General features: G+C 36.1%; 1 protein-coding gene across 1 annotated transcript; it reads right to left on the reverse strand.

The window, feature by feature from the left end:
* Positions 1-16474: 16474 nt before the first annotated feature.
* Positions 16475-18866, reverse strand: LOC122290406 (WRKY transcription factor 72A-like). Its single transcript, XM_043098060.1, has 3 exons — positions 18359-18866; positions 17983-18096; positions 16475-17431 (listed from the first exon to the last, which is right to left on the reverse strand). The coding sequence occupies exons 1-3, from the start codon at positions 18839-18841 to the stop codon at positions 16739-16741; spliced, it is 1290 nt and encodes a 429-aa protein (XP_042953994.1). The 5' UTR covers positions 18842-18866; the 3' UTR covers positions 16475-16738.
* Positions 18867-25743: the final 6877 nt, after the last annotated feature.

Here is a 25743-nt window from a genome sequence, read left to right on the forward strand (position 1 = left end):
AAGCCTTGCAAAAATTATAAGCATTTTTAAACATGGAAGGCTAGTAAAAACCGCTTTGCAAAATTTTTGAAACTGTTTTCTTTGCTAAAAAATGACCACCACATGCACCCATATGACAAAATCTCAAAACCGAAGAAAACTCATCATCAGGAATGCATCTTCGAATCAATTGGTCCGAATAATATTTAAAAAGATATAGATCATCAAAATAAAAGTGTCGTACCTCAGAGAGAAACCGACGCTTATCTTGGGTGGACCATTCAGAAGGCATTCGCTCAGTCACCAGATAATTTACTATGTCAGCATACCAGGGAGCTCTATCAACCACAAACAGTTGCTCATCCGGGAAATTATCATCAAGAGGAAGGCTGACATTTGAAGAAGGAGATGATGACAATCTAGAGAGGTGGTCAGCTACCACGTTCTCAACTCCTTTCTTGTCCTTAATGTTGATGTTGAACTCTTGAAGTAATAGAATCCAGCGAATCAAACGTGGTTTTGCATCTTTCCACTTACTGTCTGATATGGGATAAATGATACCCACTGCGAGTAGCTTAAGCACCTCCTCTTTCACAACTTCCTTCATGGTAGGATTGAGCCAACGTTGAGCATCACGAACCGGTCTAGCATCATCTTCAAGATGGATTCTATGGGTACATACAGCGGCATCAATGCCTTTGATGTCGGCTATTGTCCAACCAATTGCGCCTCGATGCTTCCTTAATACTTCAATCAACTGGGCTTCATCTTTCTGATTTAGCTTTGAGGAAATCACCACCGGAAAAGTGCCTTCTTCAGGACCAAGAAACACATACTTTAAATCTTGAGAAAGTGGTTTCAGCTCCAACTGGGAAACTTCTTCCTCTGAAGATTTAAGCATGTCTGGTGGTGGTAGAGCTTCAAACTGGAGTTTCCATCTTGCTCCCGCAAACTGTACTTCAAGTGGTAATGAAGAATCTGCAAAACAATAAAAAAAAAATCAAAGTCATCTTCATTGATACGATCAATTTTCTCATCAAGTAAAAATTCAGGTGTTTGAAAAATATAATCATCATCAGAGAAGGGAGAAGTTGAGCAAATAAAATCTGTTGGTGTCAAACTCTCCACAGCATTCAAATTACTTGTGTCATCAAAATGTGCTGACATCTTGCAAGCGTTGAAAACGTTCAACTCAAGTGCCATGTTCCCAAAAGTAAGCTTCAAAACTCCACTTCTGCAATTGATCAATGCATTTGATGTAGTTATAAATGGTCTTCCTAGGATGACAGGAGCTTGATAAATAGTGGAGACCGGTTGCTGCATGTCAAGAACCACAAAATCCACTAGGTAGTAGAATTTGTCCACCGGGACCAACACGTCCTCTACAATACCCCTCGGTACTTTAACTGAGGAGTCTCGCTCAATATCAATGCACTAACTTGCACTAACTTGCTCCGTTAGGAAAGCTTTCTTCTTCACATTCAGCTTCCTCTTCACTGTGCACAAGTCCTTCAAAAATTTTGCATATGAAGGCACTTGTTGTATGGCATCCAGGAGTGGAATATTGATCTTTACTTGCTTGAAAATCTCTTGAATCTCAGTGTGATACTTGTTCTTTTGGCCAACTGCCAATCTCTGAGGATAGGGAACCACAGGTTGGTATCCCTTACTAGTCTCAACATCTGCACTCACAGGCTTCTTCAGCTCTGGTCTCACTACCTCTGATTCTTTCTCAACTTTATCAGTCTCTGTTACATCTTCAGGTGTAGGACCAACTACCTGTGTGTCTATAGGCATCTCTGGTTGGGGAACTTCCTTCTCACTTCTCAAAGTAAGAACTGCCTTTGCTGTCTCAATAACATCCCCTGAGACATTATGCACTTGCTGTTGTTGCTGCCTGTATACTTGAGGATTAGGTTGAGGCTGTGCTGGAAATTTCCCTTTCTCTAGGGTGCTCAAGGTTGTGCTCATCTTATTAATAGTGCCTCGCAACTCATTTATGGTCTGAGTGTTCTGATTATTTGTGGTGGCCTGAATCTGCATGAATTGCTGAAGTGTATTGGCCATCTGAGCCATACTGTCATCTAGAGTCTTCTTTGCAGATGATGAAGGCTGAGAACTCTGTGCAGCTACATGAGGCTGAAATCCAGGAGGAGCTACATAAGGATAGCTCAAAGGATTCTGATATGGCGGATACTGGTGCTGAGGAGCACCCTGATTAAATGGCTGCTGCTGAGGTGGTGGGGACCTACCAGGCTGATCATTTCTCCATGAGAAATTTGGGTGATTCCTCCACCCCGGCTTATATGTGTTGGAGAAAGGCTGATTCTGTGCTCTATTAACCCAGTTAGCTGATTGCATCTGCTCAGACCCGCCTTCTTGAAATACTGGCATAATCGGGTAGTCTTGGGTCTTATGGTTTGAATAAGCACATATAGAACATGCCTCTACTACTTTCACAGCCTTCACTTTTTCCATTTCCATGACCTCTAGTCTTCTAGTCAATGCAGCTATTCGGGCTTGAACATCAGTGTCTTCTTTAAGCTCATATCTGCCCCCTCCAGAAATAGCCCTCAGTGGCTGTGCTGCTAATGGAACTCGATCAGTACGAGTGTTCCACTGTTGTGCGCTCTCAGCTAGGTAGTCAAAAAATGATAGTGCTTCATTAGGTTCCTTGCTGAAGAACTCCCCATTGCATATTGTCTGAACAAACTGCTTGCATTCTGGAGTGAGACCAGTGTAAAAATAGCTCACCAACCTCCAAGATTCAAAACCATGATGTGGACAAATGTTCACCAAATCTTTAAATTTTTCCCAACTGGCCTGAACGGTCTCATCAGGTCTCTGATTGAACTGGCTGATTTGCTCTTGCAAAAACTGAGTTCTCTGAAAAGAAAATGTTTTTTGTAAGAATTCATGCTGCATATCAGACCAACTAGAAATAGAATTAGGCCTCAAAGAATTAAACTAAATCTTTGCTTTATCCTTTAAAGAGAAAGGAAATAAACGAAGTCTAATAAATTCATCAGTAACAACCCTAGTAATAAAAGTAGTGCAAGCCAACTCAAAATCTGTCAAGTGCTGGTAAGCACTCTCAGAATCCATCCCGTGGAACTGAGGTATCACTGACATCATGCCATGCTTAATAGAGAAATTAGATGCATTTTCAGGTAAAACAATGCATGAAAGTGTAGTGGTGCGAGTGGGTTGCAAATAATCCTTAAGAGTGCGTGGTGCAGGTGCAGCCATGTTTTCTGGTTCAATTTCAATTTCCTCACCTGACTCACTAATAGAAAAGACAGAAGAGCTATCTATCTCCAAACTGTGTATACTACTCTCAACACTCAATGTGACTCTATGCAACCTATTTGAACTATCCCTCACCCATGACATGAAACATCAGTTTAAAGAGCATAAAAAAAATAACGAGTTTAAATTTAAGTTAAAATACTTTCCCCGGCAACGGCGCCAAAAACTTGACTCACTCAAAAATGAGTAGCACTAAAACTATCCCAAGTGCAGGAGGATGTCGTGTAATAATTAGGAATAAATTCCTAGATCGTCTCTTCAGGGAAAGTTACTTAAAAATTAAACTCGTTGAAAAAGGTGAAAAATTTCACAAAGAGAAAATAAAATGATGGTATGTGCAATGGATAGAAAAGGGTACTAGTCTTGGACTATATTCATATTTTTGGATTTTGATTGTCGGATTGGAATGTAACGGACTAATGGATTAAACTCAGAATTTAATAAAACTAAATTAAGAAATAAACTAAATTAGAAAATAATTGACAAAACATGCACTGAAAATTGAAAAGCCCCAAAATCAATGTTTTAGGGTTCATCATTGTATTCAAATCACAAATTCTCGAATTAAACCACAGTAATTATAATCACTATTAAAATGAAAGTTTAACGAAACGATAAAAATAAATAACATGAATTAAATGAATAACAAATAAATTACTCAAACGTCTAAATCAAAATTCTCCAAAATAATTCAGAAACTTAAAACTGAAATGAAATAGCAAGTGGGGAATTGAAAAGATCAAACCAATTGAATGAAGATGAAGATTCGAAGCGGTGGAGGAGGCTGAGTTGCAGTGGCAATTGGACCCCTCAAGAAGTTCTTCAATCTGCTGCAGTGTGAGTGAATGATCCAGTGGAAATTGTGTAGCTGCGTGAATGATCGATTGTATGAATCCTCCTCTCCGAATCTGAATGAAAATCAATAGAAAAAAATGAATTCTAAGTGTTTCTCTACTCAAAACCAAGTTTTCTGGCCAAAGGGTCGGCCATAAGATGTAAAAAATCATTTATATACTCTGATGGTGGAATAAACCCTGATCTGTAAAATACGATATTCGCTCGAGCAAACATCGAACGTTTGACTCTGTCTAAGTTCGCTCGAGCGGCCTGTCTAGCGAACATCGAGCGTTCGACTCTGCCTGAATTCGCTCGAGCGATCTCTTTTCCCGCAACTCGCTCGAGCCCATTGTCGAGCGGAAGTCGAGTGTTTGAATCTGCCTGATTTCGCTCGAGCGATATGTACCATAATCCATATTAATCAACAGTTGATAAAATTAGAGTAGAAATTCATGCTTTTAATCAATTAAAATGACAACTTTGATTTATTCATTTTTCCATATAAAACCAATGATAAAGTAATGAAAGAATTAATATATATATTGGTTCCAAAAGCATTAAAAATGCAATAATTCAGCTCAATCAGAAACTCACATTGAAGTATGTAAAGATCCCATAGACGGCATTGCTGTAAGGAGATGTTCCACACCACCGATAGCACAAATGCCCTGTAACGAAATGAGAGGGCAGCACATGGTACCTAGTGGAATTATAATGCCTAAGTTAGATAGAAGTGATATCAATATAAGTATATGAATCCATGTAGTAAATGTGTCACTCTTAGATTTTATTTATAGAAACGTGATGATAGTGATAATGACTGATCTCTAAAATTTATCTTGAAAACTCTCCATATAAAGTGGGGTGATCGCTTCCCTAATTAGTCGGAGGTATTATCTATTTTCATTATCTATAACGCTTATTAACAAGACCAGTTATTGGGCTTGTAGTTAAGCCCTTGGTGCCTCAGACTTGGGCGCTTTAGTATATGGGCTTATTCTTTCGAGTCCCTAAGTATCTCTTCCAACTCTCAACTCATCTCATATGATCTAATTATTACAACTTTTCTAAAGTCTCAATCAAAATATAATAAACAATTCAACTTTTTCAAATCTTAAAATAAAAATAATATTAAAAAATTATATTCTAAAAATATTTTATTCAACTTTCATTTTATCTTATCTCAACTCATCTTACTATAGAAACCTTCCAATATCACGAGATATTCTCAAGAAGATGATCAACGTCAGTGACTTTACCTCCACCACACCAATTGCTGGAAGAAACATAAATGAAGATTTACAAGAACAAAAGAATAAAAAACATTTATTTTGTTAGTATTTTCTTGAAGATACCAAATAAAAAGAAACAAAAATCGAACACTTAAAAGTAGAAACAACTGATAACCAGATTAAGTGCAGATTGCAGTAAGTAATATAGCTTTTAATTTTAGGGCTTATATATAGTTGTAGAGTTTAATTAATAAGCTCTACTATTAAAAAGTTATTTACTATTTGGTAAATATATCTCGATACTATATATTTAAAATAATTTCAAACATGTAACATTTGTTTAGCAACAATATAAAGAAATACTCTTTGAGGTAGAAATGACAAAAAATGTTATTTGATCTTTTAAAGATTATGACTATATCCTTGATAGAAATCAAAACTTATAATCAAATAATAACAAAAATAGTCTAATATGATTTCTAGTAAGTGTAATGAAAAAAAAAACCTTCAACGATGCATAAGTGAAATAGCAATACATTTACACTCAATATTCATAGCATTTTACTCAGTGATAAGATCAAAGAACAAAAAAATAATTATCTTAAAGTTATATGTGTATTTTTGCTAATTGACAGTCTTCTTTAAAACTAGAGCTATATTCCGCATTACTCGAAAAAGTATATTTAAGAAAAAGTATTAATTAAATTACTTTCTTCTTAAGCTAGTGTGTACCATCCACATAACTTAAAAAATAAGATTTGATTTGATATTTTTAAAATTTTAAATTTATCTTTCAAATCAAATTATGTCATATAAGTACTTTATTAGATGTTTACACCAAAATGATGTTTTTAATTTACTCTTTTAAAATTAAAAAATATTTTAATATGTAGCAAGTAAACAACTTATTTTTATCATTAAATAACTTTTGAAATTATTTAATAACTTCTTATGACCTCTAACGCAAGTTGCGACCCCAATCAAATCCTTGACGTCATGATTTGGATACCCACAAAACACAGACAAAAAGTAAAGACAAAATAGTAAGAATAAGCGATGGTGCGGTGTCAAACAACAGAGATGATTCTAAACACAATAATTCTTTTGTTCTTTCGTGAGAAGATCACAGCTAGCGCGATTGGGTTGTTCACCTTTTCTATCATAGGAGAGAGAAACTGAGGAGGTTCTAAAATTAAATTGCCCCATTCACACGTGGCTAGCAGCTTGTTGTTTCTGATTTTTATTTTTACTTTTATTTTAAAGTAAGCGTGACAGGTCACCAGATATGTAGAACACCTTTTGCAGAAAATTTGTGTTTATAAAACATTTCTCTTTTTATAATTTTATATTTTTTCTATTTGGGTTTTGCTACATACAATCGGTAAATACAGTCGACGTGTAGTCGGCTATACAGAATAAATAAAAAAAATTATAATTTTTTTTTATATTCAGGAGGACCTACATGAATAAAAAAAAGTTATAAAAATAATTTTTTTTTTCATATAGGTCTCGTATTAATTCACTTTTTTATAGTCGACTGCACGCCGACTGCATCTACCGACTGCAAAAAATATTTTTCTTAGTCATAATATAGCTGCAAGTATATATGTGCTATTTAAGCGTTTCCTGTCGCTAAATTGCAAAACTTGAAAGAATATTTTCGAAAGAAAAATGCTACTAATTATTTTCACACCATACTTACGTCTACTTGAGATTTGCTCAAAGGGTGTTTCCTCGCCATAACTATATATGAATGCATATGTTCCTCATGCATATGCCCAGAAGGTGGAATATCCTCGCCATGCAATAATGTGTTCAAAAATCATTTATGTGAAATAATGCATGCATATATCTTCCCTTATATTGTGATCTCTCGTTAGTAGTATTGTCCTAAGAGAATATCTCTACACAGGTATGTCCAATTTACTCTAAATAATGGCATCCAAAACTGTCTTGCCATGTAGACATCATCCTTCCTATGGTGAAGCTCCCTGCAGAGGAAAGCAAAAACTCTCTCTCTCTCTCTCTCTCTCTCTCTCTCTCTCTCTCTCTCTCTCTCTCTCTCTCTCTCTCTCTCTCTCTCTCTCTCTCTCTCTCTCTCTCTCTCTCTCTCTCTCTCTCTCTCTCTCGGCAATAGCCCCAGTGAATTCAACAAGCTGGCAGGGCTAATCCTTGGCAGAACCGTAACAAACTATGGTTGAGCAATCGCCAAACTCGGCGGCCGATTATGCGTGAACTGAAAATTGTCATCTCAGCCAATGGAATTTAATTCATTTGGCACTGGGAAGCTCTGGCGATGGAGACATGGAGTTGTGAGGGAATAGCAGCAGGGGAAGCCATGGCGCCAGCAAGGAGCTAAGAGAAGGACCTTCACTCATCGTTGTTGGAGAAGAAGCTGGAGATGAGGTTATTAGCCATTGATTTCAGGAAAAGGAAAAGCTGAAAATCTGATTTGTTGTTTGTTTGTAAGGTTTGTTAGGGGCTTTCATCCTATACTTGGGACGAGTTGTAGATTCAAGCTATTGGTGAGATTGCTTCTCGATCTTTGTCACGTATGCTTCACTATTTTTTTATTCGTTTTGTTTCTTGAGTATTGGTTTTGCTCTAGTTCTAATAGTTTCTTATTTGGTGAGCATTTCTTGAGCATCAGAGAGAGAGAGATGGGTTGTGGGGGAAGCAACTCAAGTAATAAATAGCAATATCGAGCCGTTTGGCTTTCACAAAATAAAGCAATGATGGGAGCAGCAGATATAGTGATGTGAACCTCAATCGACTCGCTTTGAGACCCAACAACAATATTGGAAAAACAAACCCAAGAACGCCAAACTCAAGTCTATGGATGGAGAATTTAGACCTGTTGAGAACTCGTTTCAAGAACCTAGATTATATCAAAATCTAGACCCGTTGAAATCCCGTCTCAAGAACCCAAATTACGAGGAGGAACGCCACAAAGGTTGTGATTTACCTTTGATAAGTTCAAGAGTTCAATTAAGAACAAGAGGAGAAAACTCACTCACAATTAAAATTCGAAATAAAATAATGTCTGCCTTGAAATGGCTGATTACATCCTTTAAATACCCTCCCCAAAACATGATAAAACCCTAGACTAAAATTTGAGACCCTTTCTCTCAAAAATGCCCTTTGTGAACAGTAGCCGTGTGTACTGTAGCATGAACAGTGTCATGCTACAGTACTTCTAAACCCTAGTTCAACTAAGTAAGACATATGTGGGTTAAGCATCCTCAAGCCCACTTATTCAAAACTAATAATAAAAATCCTTTAAACAAATTGAAAGCCTTAATATCTAAAGGCCATATTTCTAAGTCAAGTCTTCCATAGCTTGGATCAAGTGGATCAAAGCTGGTTCTTCTTCTTTCAAGCCCATCTTGAGTGTTGGGCTCTTGCTGGCTTCTTCCCAAGTGGTTTGTACTAATCTTTGCATTGCTTCCTTGATCTTCTTGGCTCTCGATCTTGTAATTGGCCCATCTGGAACTTGCAAAGGATCTTTAAGAGTAGGCCTGCCTTGGTTCCCATCATTCCCCCTCTCCTCAAAAGGATTCGACCTCGAATCTTCACCTACGTCAAAAGGAGAAAGATCAGAAACATTGAAGGTAGCAGACACATTATACTCACCTGGGAGATCCACTTTATAGGCATTGTCATTAATTTTCTCAAGGATTTGGAAAGGTCCATCTCCTCGAGGATGCAACTTAGTCCTCCGATGAGCTGGGAATCTTTCTTTGCGCATGTGAACCCAAACCCAATCTCCAGGTTCAAAGATGACACGCCTTCGCCCTTTATTGGCTTGGGAAGCAACTCTTTCATTCTTTTGCGCAATTTGAAGCCGTACCCTCTCATGGAGTGACTTCACCAACTCCGCCTTCTTTTGTCCATCCAAGCTACTCCTGCCATCAACCGGTAAAGGCATCAAATCTAAAGGGGTAAGCGGATTGAATCCATAAACAATTTCAAAAGGAGAATATGAAGTAGTAGTATGCATGGTCCTATTATATGCAAACTCTATGAATGGCAAACAATCCTCCCAAGTTTTTAAATTCTTATGAACAACAGTGCGTAAAAGCTGAGTTAAGGTCCTATTAACTACTTCAGTTTGACCATCAGTCTGCGGATGACAAGTAGTGGAAAATAAGAGCTTGGTACCCAATTTCCCCCACAACACCTTCCAAAAGTAGCTAAGGAATTTAACATCTCTATCAGAAACAATACTCCTGGGAACACCATGGAGTCGCACTATCTCCCTAAAAAACAAGTCAGCTATGTTTGTGGCATCATCTGTTTTATGGCATGGAATGAAATGTGCCATTTTACTAAATCTATCCACAACCACAAAAATAGAATCTCTACCCCTTTTGGTCCTAGGTAGCCCCAAAACAAAGTCCATAGATATGTCGACCCATGGTTCACTAGGAACGGGTAAGGGTGTATACAACCCATGTGGCAACACTTTAGATTTGGCCTTCCTACATGTAATGCACCTGCCACAAATGCGAGTGACATCTCTCTTCATCTTAGGCCAAAAGAAATGTTCATGCAAAATATCCAAAGTCTTCTTGACACCAAAGTGTCCCATTAATCCACCACCATGTGCCTCACGCACTAGTAATTCACGCATAGAACAACCTGGCACACAAAGTTTGTTTTCTTTAAATAAGTAACCCTCATGCTTGTAAAACTTACCAAATGCCACCTTATCACATGCCACGTACACATTAGAGAAGTCAGCGTCATCGGCATATAGGTCTTTCACATATTCAAACCCAAGCATCTTAGTACTCATAGAAGTAAGAAGTACATACCTTCGAGATAAAGCATCAGCAACAATGTTCTCCTTACCTTGCTTGTAACAGATGACATATGGAAATGTCTCAATGTATTCCATCCAACGAGCATGCCTTTTATTCAACTTACCTTGACCCTTGAGATGCTTTAATGATTCATGATCGGTGTGGATCACAAATTCCCTAGGCCATAGGTAGTGCTGCCAAGTCTCCAATGCACGAACAAGAGCATAAAGCTCTTTGTCATAAGTAGGGTACTTGAGTGAGGCCCCACTTAACTTTTCACTGAAGAAAGCTATGGGCCGCCTATCCTGCATCAAAACAGCTCCAATCCCTATACCTGAGGCATCACATTCAATCTCAAAAGCTTTGTTAAAATCAGGTAATGCTAGCACAGGTGCAGAGCACAACCTTTCTTTAATGGTGGCAAAAGCATTCTCTTGACTACCCCCCCCAATGAAACCCAACATTCTTTTTAATGACTTCAGTGAGTGGTGCAGCAATGGTGCTAAAATCTTTAACAAAACGCCGATAAAAACTAGCTAAACCATGAAAGCTTCTTACCTCAGTGATACTCTTTGGCGTTGGCCACTCCTTGATGGCCTTGACTTTCTCTTCATCCACCTCAATACCCTTTGTACTAACAACATATCCAAGAAAAACAACTCTTTCCATGCAAAAGGTACATTTCTTGAAATTAGCATACAACTTTTCACATCTCAACACATCAAACACATATCTCAAATGCTCAATATGCTCATTTAAGTCCTTGCTGTACACTAGGATATCATCAAAATACACAACCACAAACTTGCCAATGAATGCACGTAGGACATGGTTCATCAATCTCATGAAAGTACTGGGCGCATTTGTAAGTCCAAATGGCATAACTAACCATTCATAAAGGCCATACTTAGTCTTAAAAGCAGTTTTCCATTCATCACCCTCTTTCATTCTAATTTGATGGTACCCACTTTTAAGATCAATTTTACTAAAAATACAAGAGCCATGCAATTCATCAAGCATATCATCTAATCTAGGAATGGGATGCCGATACTTTACCGTAATATTGTTGACCGCCCTGCAATCAACACACATTCTCCACGTCCCATCCTTCTTTGGCACTAATAGCACTGGTACTGCACATGGGCTCATGCTCTCCCTCACGTACCCCTTGCTCATCAAGTCCTCAACTTGCCTCTGAAGTTCCTTTGTCTCCTCTGGATTACTCCTATAGGCTGGTCGGTTTGGAATAGCAGCTCCAGGTACAAAATCAATCTGATGCTCAATGCCTCTAATGGGTGGCAACTCATTAGGCATCTCCTTTGGGAATACATCATCAAACTCCTGCAACAAGGAAATAGCCAAACTAGGAAGAGACTGGTGAGTGTCATCAAGAGTAAGATAAGACTCTTTATAGACAAGAAAAATCATAGGGCGATCTACGAAGAAAGCCCTCTTAACCTCACTCTCTCTGGCATAGAAACTCACTTTTGTCTTTCCTTTTCTCTCTGCAGACTCTCTTTCTTTTTTCTCTCGTGGCTCTACTCTTTTTTCTCTACTCTCAGCCACATCTCTACTTTCTTTTTCACTCTTTTTGTTGTGCTCATTTTCACTATCACTCTTTCTTTTCTGCTCAATCTCTTTTTCACTCATTCTTTTTTGATCACTCTCATTTTCACTCTTTCTTTTTTGATCACTCGCATTTTCACTCTTTCTTTTCTGAGCAACCTCACTTTTCAGTTTCAATTGGTCTTCATAGACCTGGCTTGGAGTTAAAGGAGCAAGCTTGATTGTTTTACCCTCCTTTACAAAGCTGTACATGTTTTTGAACCCATCATGTGTCACCCTCCTATCATATTGCCACGGCCTCCCCAACAAAATATGGCCAGCATGCATAGGCACAACATCACAAAGCACCTCATCCTGATACCTTCCAATTGAAAAAGGAACTAACACTTGTTTATCCACCCTAACTTCCCCACAATCATTCAACCACTGCAATTTGTATGGTCTAGAGTGTTTTAAGGTTGGTAAATTCAATTTATCAACCAAAGTAGTGCTAGCCACATTAGTACAACTCCCTCCATCAATAATCATACTACATACTTTGCTGTTGACGTGACATCTAGTATAGAAAATGTTCTCTCTCTGTTGCTCGGCATCATCCACCTTAATGTGTGTGTTGAGAGCACGCCTAGCAACAAGAGACTCACTCACAACATATATCACTCCTTCGTCATCACTAGCATCAACCAACTCGGGCACTCCATCACGATCATCCTCACTCTCAGTCATCACCTCCCCATTGTCACGCATAATCATCACTCGCCTATTTGGACATTGAGAAGCAATGTGCCCTGAACCCAAACACTTAAAACATTTAATATCTCTATTCCTTGAAGGTTGAGATTCTGCCTTGGCTTTGCTGCTAGGTCCCTCATCTTTGCCCTTAGGTGGTTCGATCTTTCTCTTTGCTTCAGCAGGATCATTCCTATCCCACTTTGATTTCCAAGTAGTGCTAGGAACCGGAGTGTACCTTGCTGTCCCTTTTCTCTTTAATTGCCTCTCCACCTTCAGAGCCATGTGCACCATGTCCTCTATTTCCACATAATGTTGCAATTCAACCACATTGGCTATATCTCTATTCAAACCACTCAAAAATCTAGCCATGGTGGCCTCCCGGTCCTCCTCTACATTAGCCCGAATCATAGCCACCTCCATCTCCTTATGGTAATCCTCCACACTCCTAGACCCCTGTGTAAGATTTTGGAGCTTTTGATAAAGGTCCCTATAGTAGTGACTAGGTACAAATCTCCGCCTCATGAGAGCTTTCAACTCTCCCCATGTCTCTATAGGCCTCTCATGATTCCTCCTCCTAGTGGTCACTAATTGATCCCACCAAATAATAGCATAATCAGTGAATTCAATTACTGCCAACTTTACTTTCTTCTCCTCAGAGTAATTATGACAATCAAATACCAAATCTATTTTTTTCTCCCACTCTAGATAAACCTCTGGGTCAGTTCTACCTTGGAAAGATGGTATTGTCATTTTGATGCTCCCCAAGTCTCTATCGACACCATCCCGACCCCCTAGGTTCCCCTCAAATCCTCTTTCACGCCTAACTCCTCTATGCCTACCCAACCCAATTTCAGATGTTAGGTCTTCCTCATCCTCATCATCTCCTTCATTCTCATATGCATTTTCAACCCTAGGCTCACGTCGCCTCCGATTTCTCCCACCTTGCAAATTTCTAATCTCTGCTTGTTGTTGATTCATCCTATCCTCCATTTGTCCCAATAGCATGTTCATCCGCTCAAACTGTTGTTGCATGGCTTGCAACACAAATGAGTTATCTGCTATCCCCTTGGGTGATGAGCCACTGCGGTGAGACATTGTAATGTGCAGCAAAAAGAAAATGTTAGCAGAAAAAAAAGGACCTCACACGCTCCCTTACGTGTTTACACTCAAATGATGGCACTCCACTCGTGTTTCACTCTGAATTGGCTTTTTTTTTTCGATAATAATCTCACACTCTCTTGCCTTTTACCTCTAGTTTTCCCACTCAAGTTCTTTGAGAACTAATTGAACTCAATCAAGACAAAGCAACCTTGTTTAATCCCAACTAGCAATTAGATCCAAGAAACAAGAACAAGAGAAACACGGAAGGAAAGAAACGACACGAGAATCACGGAAATTATACGAATGGAAGAGTGACTGTAACACAAGATACCAACTATAATGAAGGATGCACAACCCCTATGATGAAAGGCTCAAGAAAAAAAATTTTGGATGTTTCTACACCTCTTTTTTTTTTTTTTTTTTTTGGACGATTTTTTTTTTCTTTTTTTTTTCTTTTCTTTTCTTTTCTTTTCTTTTCTTTTCTTTTCCTTTCTTTTCTTTTCTTTTCTCAACAATTCATCCACAAACAGAAATATTCAATTGGGATAATCAAACAATTGAATTCAAACGCATACAAATTGACAAGGAAATAGAAGGAAATCAATGAAACCCAAGAAATTTCAAACCCTAGATGGTGCAAATTTTGGCAGCCCTAGGAAAAACGAATTTTTGTGCTTTTTTTTTTTTTGGGCAATTCTAGAACATTGAAGCCCTAGAATAAACAATACAATAAATAAAAAGATAGAATCAGACCTGATTGGAAACCTTACTCTGAATACCAAATGATGTGAACCTCAATCGACTCGCTTTGAGACCCAACAACAATATTGGAAAAACAAACCCAAGAACGCCAAACTCAAGTCTATGGATGGAGAATTTAGACCTGTTGAGAACTCGTTTCAAGAACCTAGATTATATCAAAATCTAGACCCGTTGAAATCCCGTCTCAAGAACCCAAATTACGAGGAGGAACGCCACAAAGGTTGTGATTTACCTTTGATAAGTTCAAGAGTTCAATTAAGAACAAGAGGAGAAAACTCACTCACAATTAAAATTCGAAATAAAATAATGTCTGCCTTGAAATGGCTGATTACATCCTTTAAATACCCTCCCCAAAACATGATAAAACCCTAGACTAAAATTTGAGACCCTTTCTCTCAAAAATGCCCTTTGTGAACAGTAGCCGTGTGTACTGTAGCATGAACAGTGTCATGCTACAGTACTTCTAAACCCTAGTTCAACTAAGTAAGACATATGTGGGTTAAGCATCCTCAAGCCCACTTATTCAAAACTAATAATAAAAATCCTTTAAACAAATTGAAAGCCTTAATATCTAAAGGCCATATTTCTAAGTCAAGTCTTCCATAGCTTGGATCAAGTGGATCAAAGCTGGTTCTTCTTCTTTCAAGCCCATCTTGAGTGTTGGGCTCTTGCTGGCTTCTTCCCAAGTGGTTTGTACTAATCCTTGCATTGCTTCCTTGATCTTCTTGGCTCTCGATCTTGTAATTGGCCCATCTGGAACTTGCAAAGGATCTTTAAGAGTAGGCCTGCCTTGGTTCCCATCATATAGCTTTCTTGGTGTTGTGGAAGCAAAGGCTCTGTAATGTGTGTGTGTGAGAGAGAGAGAGAGAGAGAGAGAGGGAGGGAGGGAGGGAGGGAGGAGGATGGGTTTGGAGAAGATGCTCAGGTAGAATTTGCTATGGTGTGATGCAGTGCAGATGTTTATTATGTACTTAGGTGATGTGTCAACTTATTACTTGGTTCCATTAAAGTCATTCCATCGGAAGTTCCATTCCAAAGAGGACCTCTTGTCATAAATGTTTAACCACCTATAGTTTGTTTATATATATAAAAACCGTAGGTCTTGATGTAGACATAGTTTGAGAGGAGACTCTTGAGGAGAAAGGACAGACTCCACCCAAGTAATAGAAATGGAGGCATCTACTATTAGTTAATTAATGTACTTGTGGGAATGTACTATTTAGTGAAGTGACAATTCGTTTTCGATATGTCGCAACTCAATGAGAGTGATGATCAGTTGCATGGTACTGTATATATAACATTATTTGGGAAGTAACATTTACTTGTGGATATTATTATAATTAATGGATGAACTTTTTATCTGTTTAGACCCTCGAATAATTAATATTTAATCTTTGACTAAATATTTATTTATTCCGCTGCGATTTATTTCACTTACCAAGCATTTGATCTATAATTATGTACCTAGATCAGATATTAATATTGGGATGTTGTTGAACGGTTGGCATCTTTGGCACCACCGATCCTCACTAGGCTCTTTATAGAGCAATGGGCCCCACCTTTTTTCTTGAATGCCACTTGCCAATTATTGCCTATTCTTTATGAAAAATGTAATTATCATTGTTGTTATCGTCCTCCTCTCAACATATGACCCTAATTTAACATTAAATGTTAGGTCGTTTATAAGTGAAACTTAATAAATAGTTTTAAATCATTTAATACCAAATAATGATATGATGAAAGAATGACGATAAGTAGCATTACTTATTCATTAAAATAACCAATAATATTCAAAACTGTCGAATGATATATATGGATGGCAGCTCAACATTGCCTTGAGCGGTCCTTGCTTTGCTTAATTGTTGCCACTTACGTACAATTACCGCCGTCATTTAGGACGAGTTCATCGGACCTCTTGCTTTTTATTTGATGACTTAGCAAACAATATGTTTTTATTGTTCTAACTTTTATTCCATTAATATAATTAAACTGTTATCGAAAAAATAATGTAATTGAAATGAGAGAAAATATGTTGCATCATGTTAAGTCAAATATAGAATAATTTTTGTAGGCTTGTAGGGCTTCAACTCGGATATATTAACAAATATATATGCACATGCTAAATCATTAAGATATTTTCATCAATATGAATACAGATATATAAGAAAATAAAATATTATTCAAGTTCCATTGCTTGCGGTCATGATCCTGATCTTCAACCGCAGGTTTCTTCTTATAGTCAAAACACAATAAACAACATTCTAAAGGATATCCATAAGCCATGAACCGGTATATATGATCTTTATTATTTCCGAAGGAGTCAAATCCACTCTCATTGAGAGCTGGAAGGAAGGAAGAAGACGTTGCAAACTGCTCACCCAAGGTCAACTTTCGATCAGCAGCATGATCGGTACTCTAATTTCTTTGGGCACCTCCGGCAGCAATATCCCTAGCGTCAATGATTGAGGTGAGTGCAGTTGCTAAAGCAGATTGGAATCTTTCGTCAACAGTGATTGCCTTTGTTGCAGTATCAATAGTCTCTAGTAAAGAGTGTTGAGGAGTAAGATCTTTCTTTTGCATATATGACTGATAAATGTCTTCTACTGGTTGTCTTCCCATACTTAGGTTTCCAATTTGTTTCTTGTTGTAGGGTTGACGTCCATAGTTAAGGAACCCATTAACCCAAGACATTGAATCGGAATAAGAAGAATTGAAGTTGAGACTTGCGGAAGAATACCTTGGACGATATTCAGGAGAAGAAACTTTATTAAAACGAGGTAAGGAAGAGGATGGGCTTGATGTGAGGTCAAGAGTAATTGTTGGATGTGAATTAGGTACTACAGAAGATGAGAAAGAAGAGTTGGGTAAGTAGAAATGCTCTGATTTTAAACTATCCAACTTATAAAAGTCCGGGCCATGAAGATTAGCAGTGGTGACTGATGAGCTGTGGCCAGGTAATTGGGAGCTTGACGATTCAGACAAAAGCATGGAAGCAGCAGCTGAAGTGGTGGAAGCCATAGTTGTAGCTAACATGCAGGGAAGTGGGTGGTTGTGTGTTCCTTCATAGGTGGTGATCAAGATGGATATGTCCTCAGCACACCTTTGTACCTGAAATTGCGAACAATTATCACTATTGTTAGAAACAGTAATTAAAAAACTTTTGAAGATTTTTCTTTTTAGTGTTGAAAGTGTGTTACCTTAATTAAGTACTTGGTTTATAAAAATAATTACAAAAAGAAAGCTTATAAATTAGCTTAGCTTGATGTGCTACAGCTACGCTATATGAGCTTTAAACTCTAGCATATGACACTGAGTCACGTTAGTTTATAAAATAATTTTCAATTCTCTTATAAATCAAGCACTATTAATCACTTTATACAAGAGATTACTAAATATATACAAGGGTGAAATTGTTTGGAAACAAAGATATTTTTAATTTCACATGCCGTGATGAAGTGTTTTCAAGGATTAAACCTCAAATTATGATAAGTTTTTGAAGTCTAAACGTTTGGTCTAAAACTATACTAATGATGATCATAAGGGCTCTCCTGATACTACAAATTACTTCAAAATTGTAATTCATTTGTCAAAATGGTTAAAAATTAAATTGCAACACTAATTTAATGTATGTGAGATGATGAATTATAACTTATAAGTACCTGTTTTCTTACTGGGCATGAAGGTGAAACGGTGCAACGATAGTATGCTCGAGGGCATGGGTTTCCTTTCGCAACCTTTTGCCCATATTTCCTCCACCGGCATCCATCATTCATCTGTATATATATATATACACGAAAGTTTTACTTTAAATAAATAATATAGATTTAGCTTATTGGATTAATGAGTAATGCTACATATAGTCATGAAATATGCAAGCGTCATGCAGTTGTTTTGAAAAAAATAAGGTTCGTTATTAAAAAATTAATTTTCTTTTCATATAGGTCCCGTATTTATTCATTTTTTTCAAAGCGGTTGCACGGTACTTATACACTCACGACTGCAAGTATCATTTCTTTGTGAGATATATATACTTACTGTTGGGGTTTCACATCTAGCCCGCACAGAAACCCTAGCTTTCTTTACGGGATTTTGTTGTTGAGTCTCATCATCTCCACTTTGCATTGTCTTCAAAACTTTACTGGGTAGCCAACTAGTCTCCCTTGCTTCTTTCTTCGGTTCTTCAAAACTGTTATAAGCATACGTTACTTTCATTTGACCATACAGTTCGAATTTGCGATCTAGTCCAAGAGTCAAGGTTTCTTTAGCTTGGTCGTCCTCTTTTAATTTGCTCGAGACTACAGTTTTTTGGTCCTCTTTTGTATCATGTGCAACTCTTCCAAGGGAAAGGGAAACAAACTCTGATTCTTCAATTTCTTGATGGTTGTTTGTATTATTTGTGGTTTTTCTCCCGTCTTTTTGAACAATGTCAAAGAATTTCATTTGAAGGTTCTGATAATCCTTCATTATCTGATCTAAATATTTCTTTAGTCTTTGATTTTCTTCTCTTGCCTCACCCATTTCTACTCTAGTAGACTGAAGCTGGACAATATCCTACATCGAGAGATATAACAAGAACATTATTTTTATTTTTAACCTATATGAAAAACAAAAAATATAACTATATAAGAAAATAAAAAAGAAAAAGAAAGTTTTATTGTTAAACTTTGAGATGATAGAATGCTTCATGATTAGACTTGTTAGTTAGGGTCACTTCAGTGCTACTTTCAAACCCTCTTATAATCATACATTATATATCAAACACCAGTACCACCAAGGGTGGTTGCTTAAAGCTCATTGGGTTACTCCCAAGTAATTCCGTATGTACAAGTCCTGCATTATAATCTAAATATTGATTCACTTTATACTATTAGTATTAGCCACTTAAGAAATCACTGAATTTTTTAGTGCGGGTAAGGTCTAAGCTATGGTTCAAAGCCGACTCGAGGGAGTGCATGCGGCTTTTTATTGTCTAGGCCACTTCTATCTGGTTCTTAGCGGATATGGTGCTATTAGGGTCATACCCAGGTAGAGAAATCATCACATCCGGTTGCTCCCTTCCCCATTATCAAACACCACTTCTAGTACTTACAAAACAAAATGTATGTCAAATGCCTAAAGAGTTTCTAGCGAACAATTGGACTTAAAGTGATCATGAGGTAAAGATCATAGGCAAATGAATTGGACCATAAAACATTTGTAATTGCCCAAATGAACTTTCTTAATTTGTTAGTATTAAATTCTCAATAAATATTTTAAATTTTACTTGATGAATCTACATTTTTTCAACTGCAACCCCGGCCTAGAGTTAAAAGAAAGATAGAAATTATAGGGGACTCAAATTCCAAACAAAATATAATTTGGTCATTATGGGGTGCATATATTCTATCCAAACATAGTTTGAATTAAATTTGCTTCAAATGTGAACATGATGTTTTCATAATTTTACAATTGAATTTTCTCTATAAGCAAGAGTGTAGGGAGCTAGCTAGGACTAAGGTGAGTCATACATTCCCTCCCAAGAAATGGAGAGTTCTTTCTTATAAATAGCAACAATATTTCCAAATTAAAATTATTAATATTTTTCTTTCAATTATAAAATAAAAAGGAGAATAATTCCCTTTGCATTATGATCACAACTTCCCCCTTGTATTATGATTACAATTTAAAACATTATAATTGTTAAAATAAATATTTTATTTTAACTAGTCGTTCAAGATGTAAGATCGGGTTATAATTTTTCCTTTTCAGTATAATTAAGTAAGAAAATACTTTTAAAAACTAAATTTTACTTTGATCACTTAAAAAATTCGAATTTTTTCCACATGATCAGAGTGCTACTAATATTTACGGCTGCCGTGTATTTTCTCTCAGGGATGTTGGAGGGAAGTACTAGTGGCCGGAGGGACTACGCCAGGATCTGAAAAGCTCAAAATACAAGAGGTACTAGATTTCATAAATATAAAAAATGAAAACTGATGCATATCCAAATTAGGGTACGTAAGGCGCCAAAAACTGCAATAATAATAATAATAATAATAATAAAACTTCACTCCTGAAAAAATTGCCTTTGCTCCTCGGGACGCTCTAATTAATTAAAAGATGTGAAATAAGCCCCTTAATTAACTCCCAAATTAAAAGATCTATATATAATATACCGGCCTATAACTCGAAAAAAATTCTAAAATCCGGCAAGTAGTTAATCGCCAATCTAAAATTCTAATTTCTCAGCATAATATTATGGGTATTATAGATAAATATGATCATGATACGAGATCATCATATACTGTACTAGTTACATGCTCATAATCTTGAAGGGTCATATAATGCAAGTTCTTATTTTTTTGACCTAAAACAAATTCATATTAATTGATCAGAGGTCATTATAACTTCCAATTGAATATATAGGAGGAAGTATTGATCATGATCATGAGATGACCGTGATCTATTTCAACTTACTATAAGAAAAATAAGCATTTATGACAAGTTATTGCAATGGAAATAACTATTTTTTGGCAGGAATAAACTATATACCTGTTTGCTGCAGCTGCTTGAATCCTTAATTTGTAAAGGTGAAGATGGAGGCTTCAAGTAATTTTCATGGCATGGTCTCCCATTTCCGACCTGGAATATTGCAGGAAAAGCAGGCCAATAAAAGATCATTTCTTAGGAATTTTTCATGTCAATGAAAAGAAGTTAATAAATGTATTAAATTATCACACAAAAGGAGAAATCACTTCTTTAGTTCTATATAGCTATTACTTAATTTTCATAAATATAAATGCCCAAAAGCATTATATATTTGATCACCATAAAAAGGCTCTAGTGGCAACCATTTGCAGCCACTGATTCCAAGGAAAAAAACGCTCAGCTCTGAATCAAAGCTCTACACACACACACACACACACACATATATATAAATATATATATATATATAAAACAGGCTGTATATTCTATAAAAGTTCTCATGTACTCCAGCCTCTAGAAAGAAATGATCTATCTGAGTTTCTTCCTGTGTACACCGAGGGTTAGACCCAAGTTAATCATAAACGTGCTTGACAGAGATCGAGCTCCTTAATTTCTGTACAAACTTCATGAGATCGAAGCATTCGCCCCCCGCGGGGGGGGGGGGGGGGGGGGGGGGGGGGGGGGGGGGGGTGAGAAACTAGAAATTGAGGAAAAGAATTAAGAAAGAAACTGCAGATCTAAAATAGAAAATATATTGAAAATATATATCTAGAGTCATATCCACAAAATATGACTTGCAAGAAAAATTAAAATTAGAAAGAAGATCTGAAAGCTCCACCTGATCGATTGTTGTTGTCTCTAATTTTATCCATCCTTCTTCATAACCAGTACTCGAAATTAATTCCTTGGTTGCGGCCTCCATTGCTCGTTATTTATTAATTTGTTTGATCACACTCCTCTGGTTCTCAATCTACGCCTCTTCACATATTTAAATAGCTAGACAGCATGAAGTTTTTGATTCCGTACGTCCAGAAAGCCAAAGCAAGATATAATTAATTCACGTACGGTCAGAGCTATTTTAATTCCGAACACGGATCGACCAAAACTGTCAACTGCTCAAATCCAATTAATTATTGTACTCGAAGAAATTATATCATATTTGTGTTTCATGTATGCACTATTTTACTAACCACAAAAATAGAAAATTCAACGTCAACGTTTGAGTTAACATGTCACACAGAGAGAGAGAGAGAGAGAGAGAGAGGACTTAAGCCGGAATGCTCAGATCGAAACGCTAATACGTACGTACCATCGTTGAAGTTTCGTACATTACGAAAGTCATGACAAGCTGGCCATTGGTTTACAGTCAAACTTTTGCCACCATCGTACGTGTTACTGCCCGGCCGTGATACGTACGTTTCTTTTGTACGATGGTAGGGTTTTCTAGAAGATTGAGGTCAATGGCCCCTGGGTTCTGGATTAAGTTGCGGTACGTCCACGCATTCATCCGACTCTGTTTTTATTTTGATACAATATTCTGAGGTTCATATTTGAGTCATGATCATAAGTTCACAACACGTGAATTAAAAAGAAGAAAAGCCGAATAAACATGGGGTGATCTTTTGCCGACATTAAAGCTTCGTTGATGTGAGTATGATCTAGTACTGGTTGATCATGAATCTTTTATGAACTATATTGGAATTCACTAGTTCTATAATTCTACAAGTCCAACCTTTTCTTTAAGAAATTACGTAGATTTACTCCTAGACTACCACCCATTTTGTATTACTATACACTCTAAACAACGAAAAATCATAATGTGCAGCTCGCTATAGTGCGCGCCTTAAATCATCAATAGATATAAGGTACTCATGTAGTACTTTCTGTTAAGATTAATTTAATTGCGAAAATAGATTACGTGACATAATTTTAACGGTTAGATCTTAACGAGAGGTGCATTGATGAAACCTATTAATAGCTTAGGGTGAAAATTATAATATGTTTTTAGTCGATGATGGACAATAATATTGGAAAAGCGGTATGGAGTAGTTGATGATCAAGGGGTGCAAAATGGTTCAACATTTTGTTGTAAACTGTCTAAACTTGCAGTTCCATCCTAAATTAAATACTTTGACAAGTTGCCCTCTGGTTCATCAACACATGACATGATGATCTTTAATTAATTATCGGATATTGACCGAGCAAATAACTATATATTAAAATATAGAGTAGTGCTATATATATACAGTCATGAAGTGTGTAAGCGTTGTACAATCATTTTAAAAAAAAGTAGAGTTCATTATTAAAAAATTAATTTTCTTTTTATCATGTTAGTCTCGTATTTATTCATTTTTTAAAAGTGATTGCATACTTAGGATTACAAATATTATTTTCCTAAAATATATGATAGTATAGGATATATAATTTGAAAAATAAAAATAAAACGTGGTATTTCTGGGGTGGTGCAAAATTATAACTTTTTGAACCTTTTTTGATACAATAAAGAATGAACTTAGACGTTCTTTGTTGACCATATTGTCCACGCGGGTGAGCTTATTATATATGTAGATATTGAAAGTGATCATGTAGAGATACTGATTGTATATACATTGGGCTGAAAATAGATCAGCCACCAAAAGAATAATTTAAATAATGCAAAATCAAGGATATATAATTACTTAATAATTTTGTTTGACATTTAATCTTGTTTGGTTACACAGATGAGATGAGATGAAAGTACTTAAAAGTTGAATTAAATATTATTACAATATAATTTTTTAATATTATTTTTTTTAAAATTTAAAATATTATATGAGATGAGATGAGATGAGATGATTTGTGTAACCAAACGAAACCTTTGCTACAATCTAAGTACCCAGGTTTTTTAAACAAATTAAGCTGTACATTTTTCATTCCATGAGTACTTTGCTACATGGCATCTACAATCTTCATGAATTTGCAATAAGACATTTATAATCTCATTCTAATATACTTATTCCACAGAGCTAGTTTAGTATCCTGCTTCAATGGCAGCGGATCTAGACATGATCAATCATAATGATCATATATATATATATATTATATAGGCTTCTACTAATTGTTTCAAACAATAATATAAAAAGGATTGATCTTATTATATAAGTTAAGAAGGATCAAAACACGAATTGTATTAAAGAATTAGATGGGCTCATTCCATTATCATGTCCTGTATATATATATGTATGTATGTATGTATGTATGTATAAGAGAGGAGCCATATATACTCAATAAAGATGCATTAAATATGGTGGTAATTAACAACATAATTGTATTAATAGTGAGAAATGATAATTCTTAAGAATAGAAAGTCTCCAAATCAACAATTCCTACAAATATAAATACAAAAATTTTATGTACAGTCAATTTGGCAATTCAAATAAGTGGAGTGTATAAAGATCAGCTAGCACATAAAAGTGACTATATGTAACATAACTCACATAAAAGTCACATCTTTGGGTTAGGTAGGTAGTGACGAAGACAGATTTGGTATAAAATAGGAAATTACACTAGAAGTTCTTAAGTTGAAAGGTGTTGATAAAGTATAGTTTGATTGACCATTATATGGAAGTAAAGTCATGGAATTTTTCAATATAGGGGAGATATCAGCACTCAAATGTTGACAAAGAAACTCCATATATAGTTATAAAAAAGGTTGTAAAAAGAATTGTGCGTCATTTAGCTTGACAAAAGAGTTTCATTGGTTTATATTAGTACCCTAATTCAAAGAAAACAACATGCAGCATGCATGCAGAAAAGTATTAGCTTTGTTTTCAAACGAAAATATGGCCGGCCTTGACAAAAGTTTTATTATTCATTCGTATTACTGCATATCTATTTGAAGATTAAAGCCTCGTGAGAAAGTCATTAACATGACTCAAAAGTATCATTGCTGTCTCTGCATATACGTGCGTACGTAATACTAGTTAGATGATATATATATATACACACCTAAATCTTCTCTAATCAAAGTGTTTTTATTTTCTTAGCAGACTTTCATCGAAGCTAAACATGAGTAGTACTGCCACGCGTTTTATTGTCCAACATTTGACATGCATGCATGCATCATGGGCCCCGCGATGCACCCCTTTCAACGTTTTTGTGATCAAATTCAAAACGGAAAGAACAAATTGGTGATGAGTGACAAACCGATGAGACTTTGACCTGATTTTGTTGATCTTAAACAAAAACCTTTTAAGATTCCATTTACATATATATATATATATATTTATATTTATATATATCGGAGTACTAGCTCGATCTCTCTTTCTACGTCGTCTATCATGGGGAGTTTATAGCACCATACACAACTCATGTTTTACACCTATTTTACGATAAATCAATGCGATCAAGCCGCTTCATAGAAATTATTAATAATTTTGAGTCTTTTTATATGATTTAAATTTCAAATATTACATAAATGCTCTCCAATATTCAAAACATAGGTATGAAAAGAGTCGTAAGATGAAAGCATTTATCTATTTAAATTCTCATTTCTTAAAATCGAATCCATATTTTTTTGAACGTAATACTTTTCTTATTAACCCATCTAATTTATTTATTTTAGTAAATAATTGCATGACCTTCACGAATTAACTGATCTCATATATATGTTCTTTGAGCTAGCTCGATCAACACTTTTAGTTGGACGATTCATCCATTAACAATTTCGTACGCCTTTTGTCGACGGCTAGCAGCTTGTTCTCCAAGAAAAAAGTGAATGCATAGTACGTAAGTAGTATACAATTGCATGTTGTATGTTACTTTGCATGATCAACAATTACTACTTCCACATGATAGTGCACATCATGTCATACATGTCTCCGGCCTTATCATTTTGTGATAAAAAAATTTACTACAAAAAAAATGGAACATTTATGATAAGAATAGACTCATTTTAATTGGTAGAAAATAACTGA

The sequence above is a fragment of the Carya illinoinensis genome, chromosome 12, assembly GCF_018687715.1.
Source record: "Carya illinoinensis cultivar Pawnee chromosome 12, C.illinoinensisPawnee_v1, whole genome shotgun sequence".
NCBI classification, from domain to species: Eukaryota; Viridiplantae; Streptophyta; class Magnoliopsida; order Fagales; family Juglandaceae; genus Carya; species Carya illinoinensis.

What these genes read in the sequence shown, in the direction of transcription:
- LOC122290406 (XM_043098060.1), bottom strand. Translation starts at nt 18,841, where the DNA reads ATGGGTGAGGCAAGAGAAGAAAATCAAAGACTAAAGAAATATTTAGAT. An exon ending in CTAGATGTGAAACCCCAACA is followed by an intron (nt 18,097 to 18,358) that starts GTAAGTATATAT and finishes ATATATATACAG; the next exon opens with ATGAATGATGGATGCCGGTG. An exon ending in CATGCCCAGTAAGAAAACAG is followed by an intron (nt 17,432 to 17,982) that starts GTACTTATAAGT and finishes TCGCAATTTCAG; the next exon opens with GTACAAAGGTGTGCTGAGGA.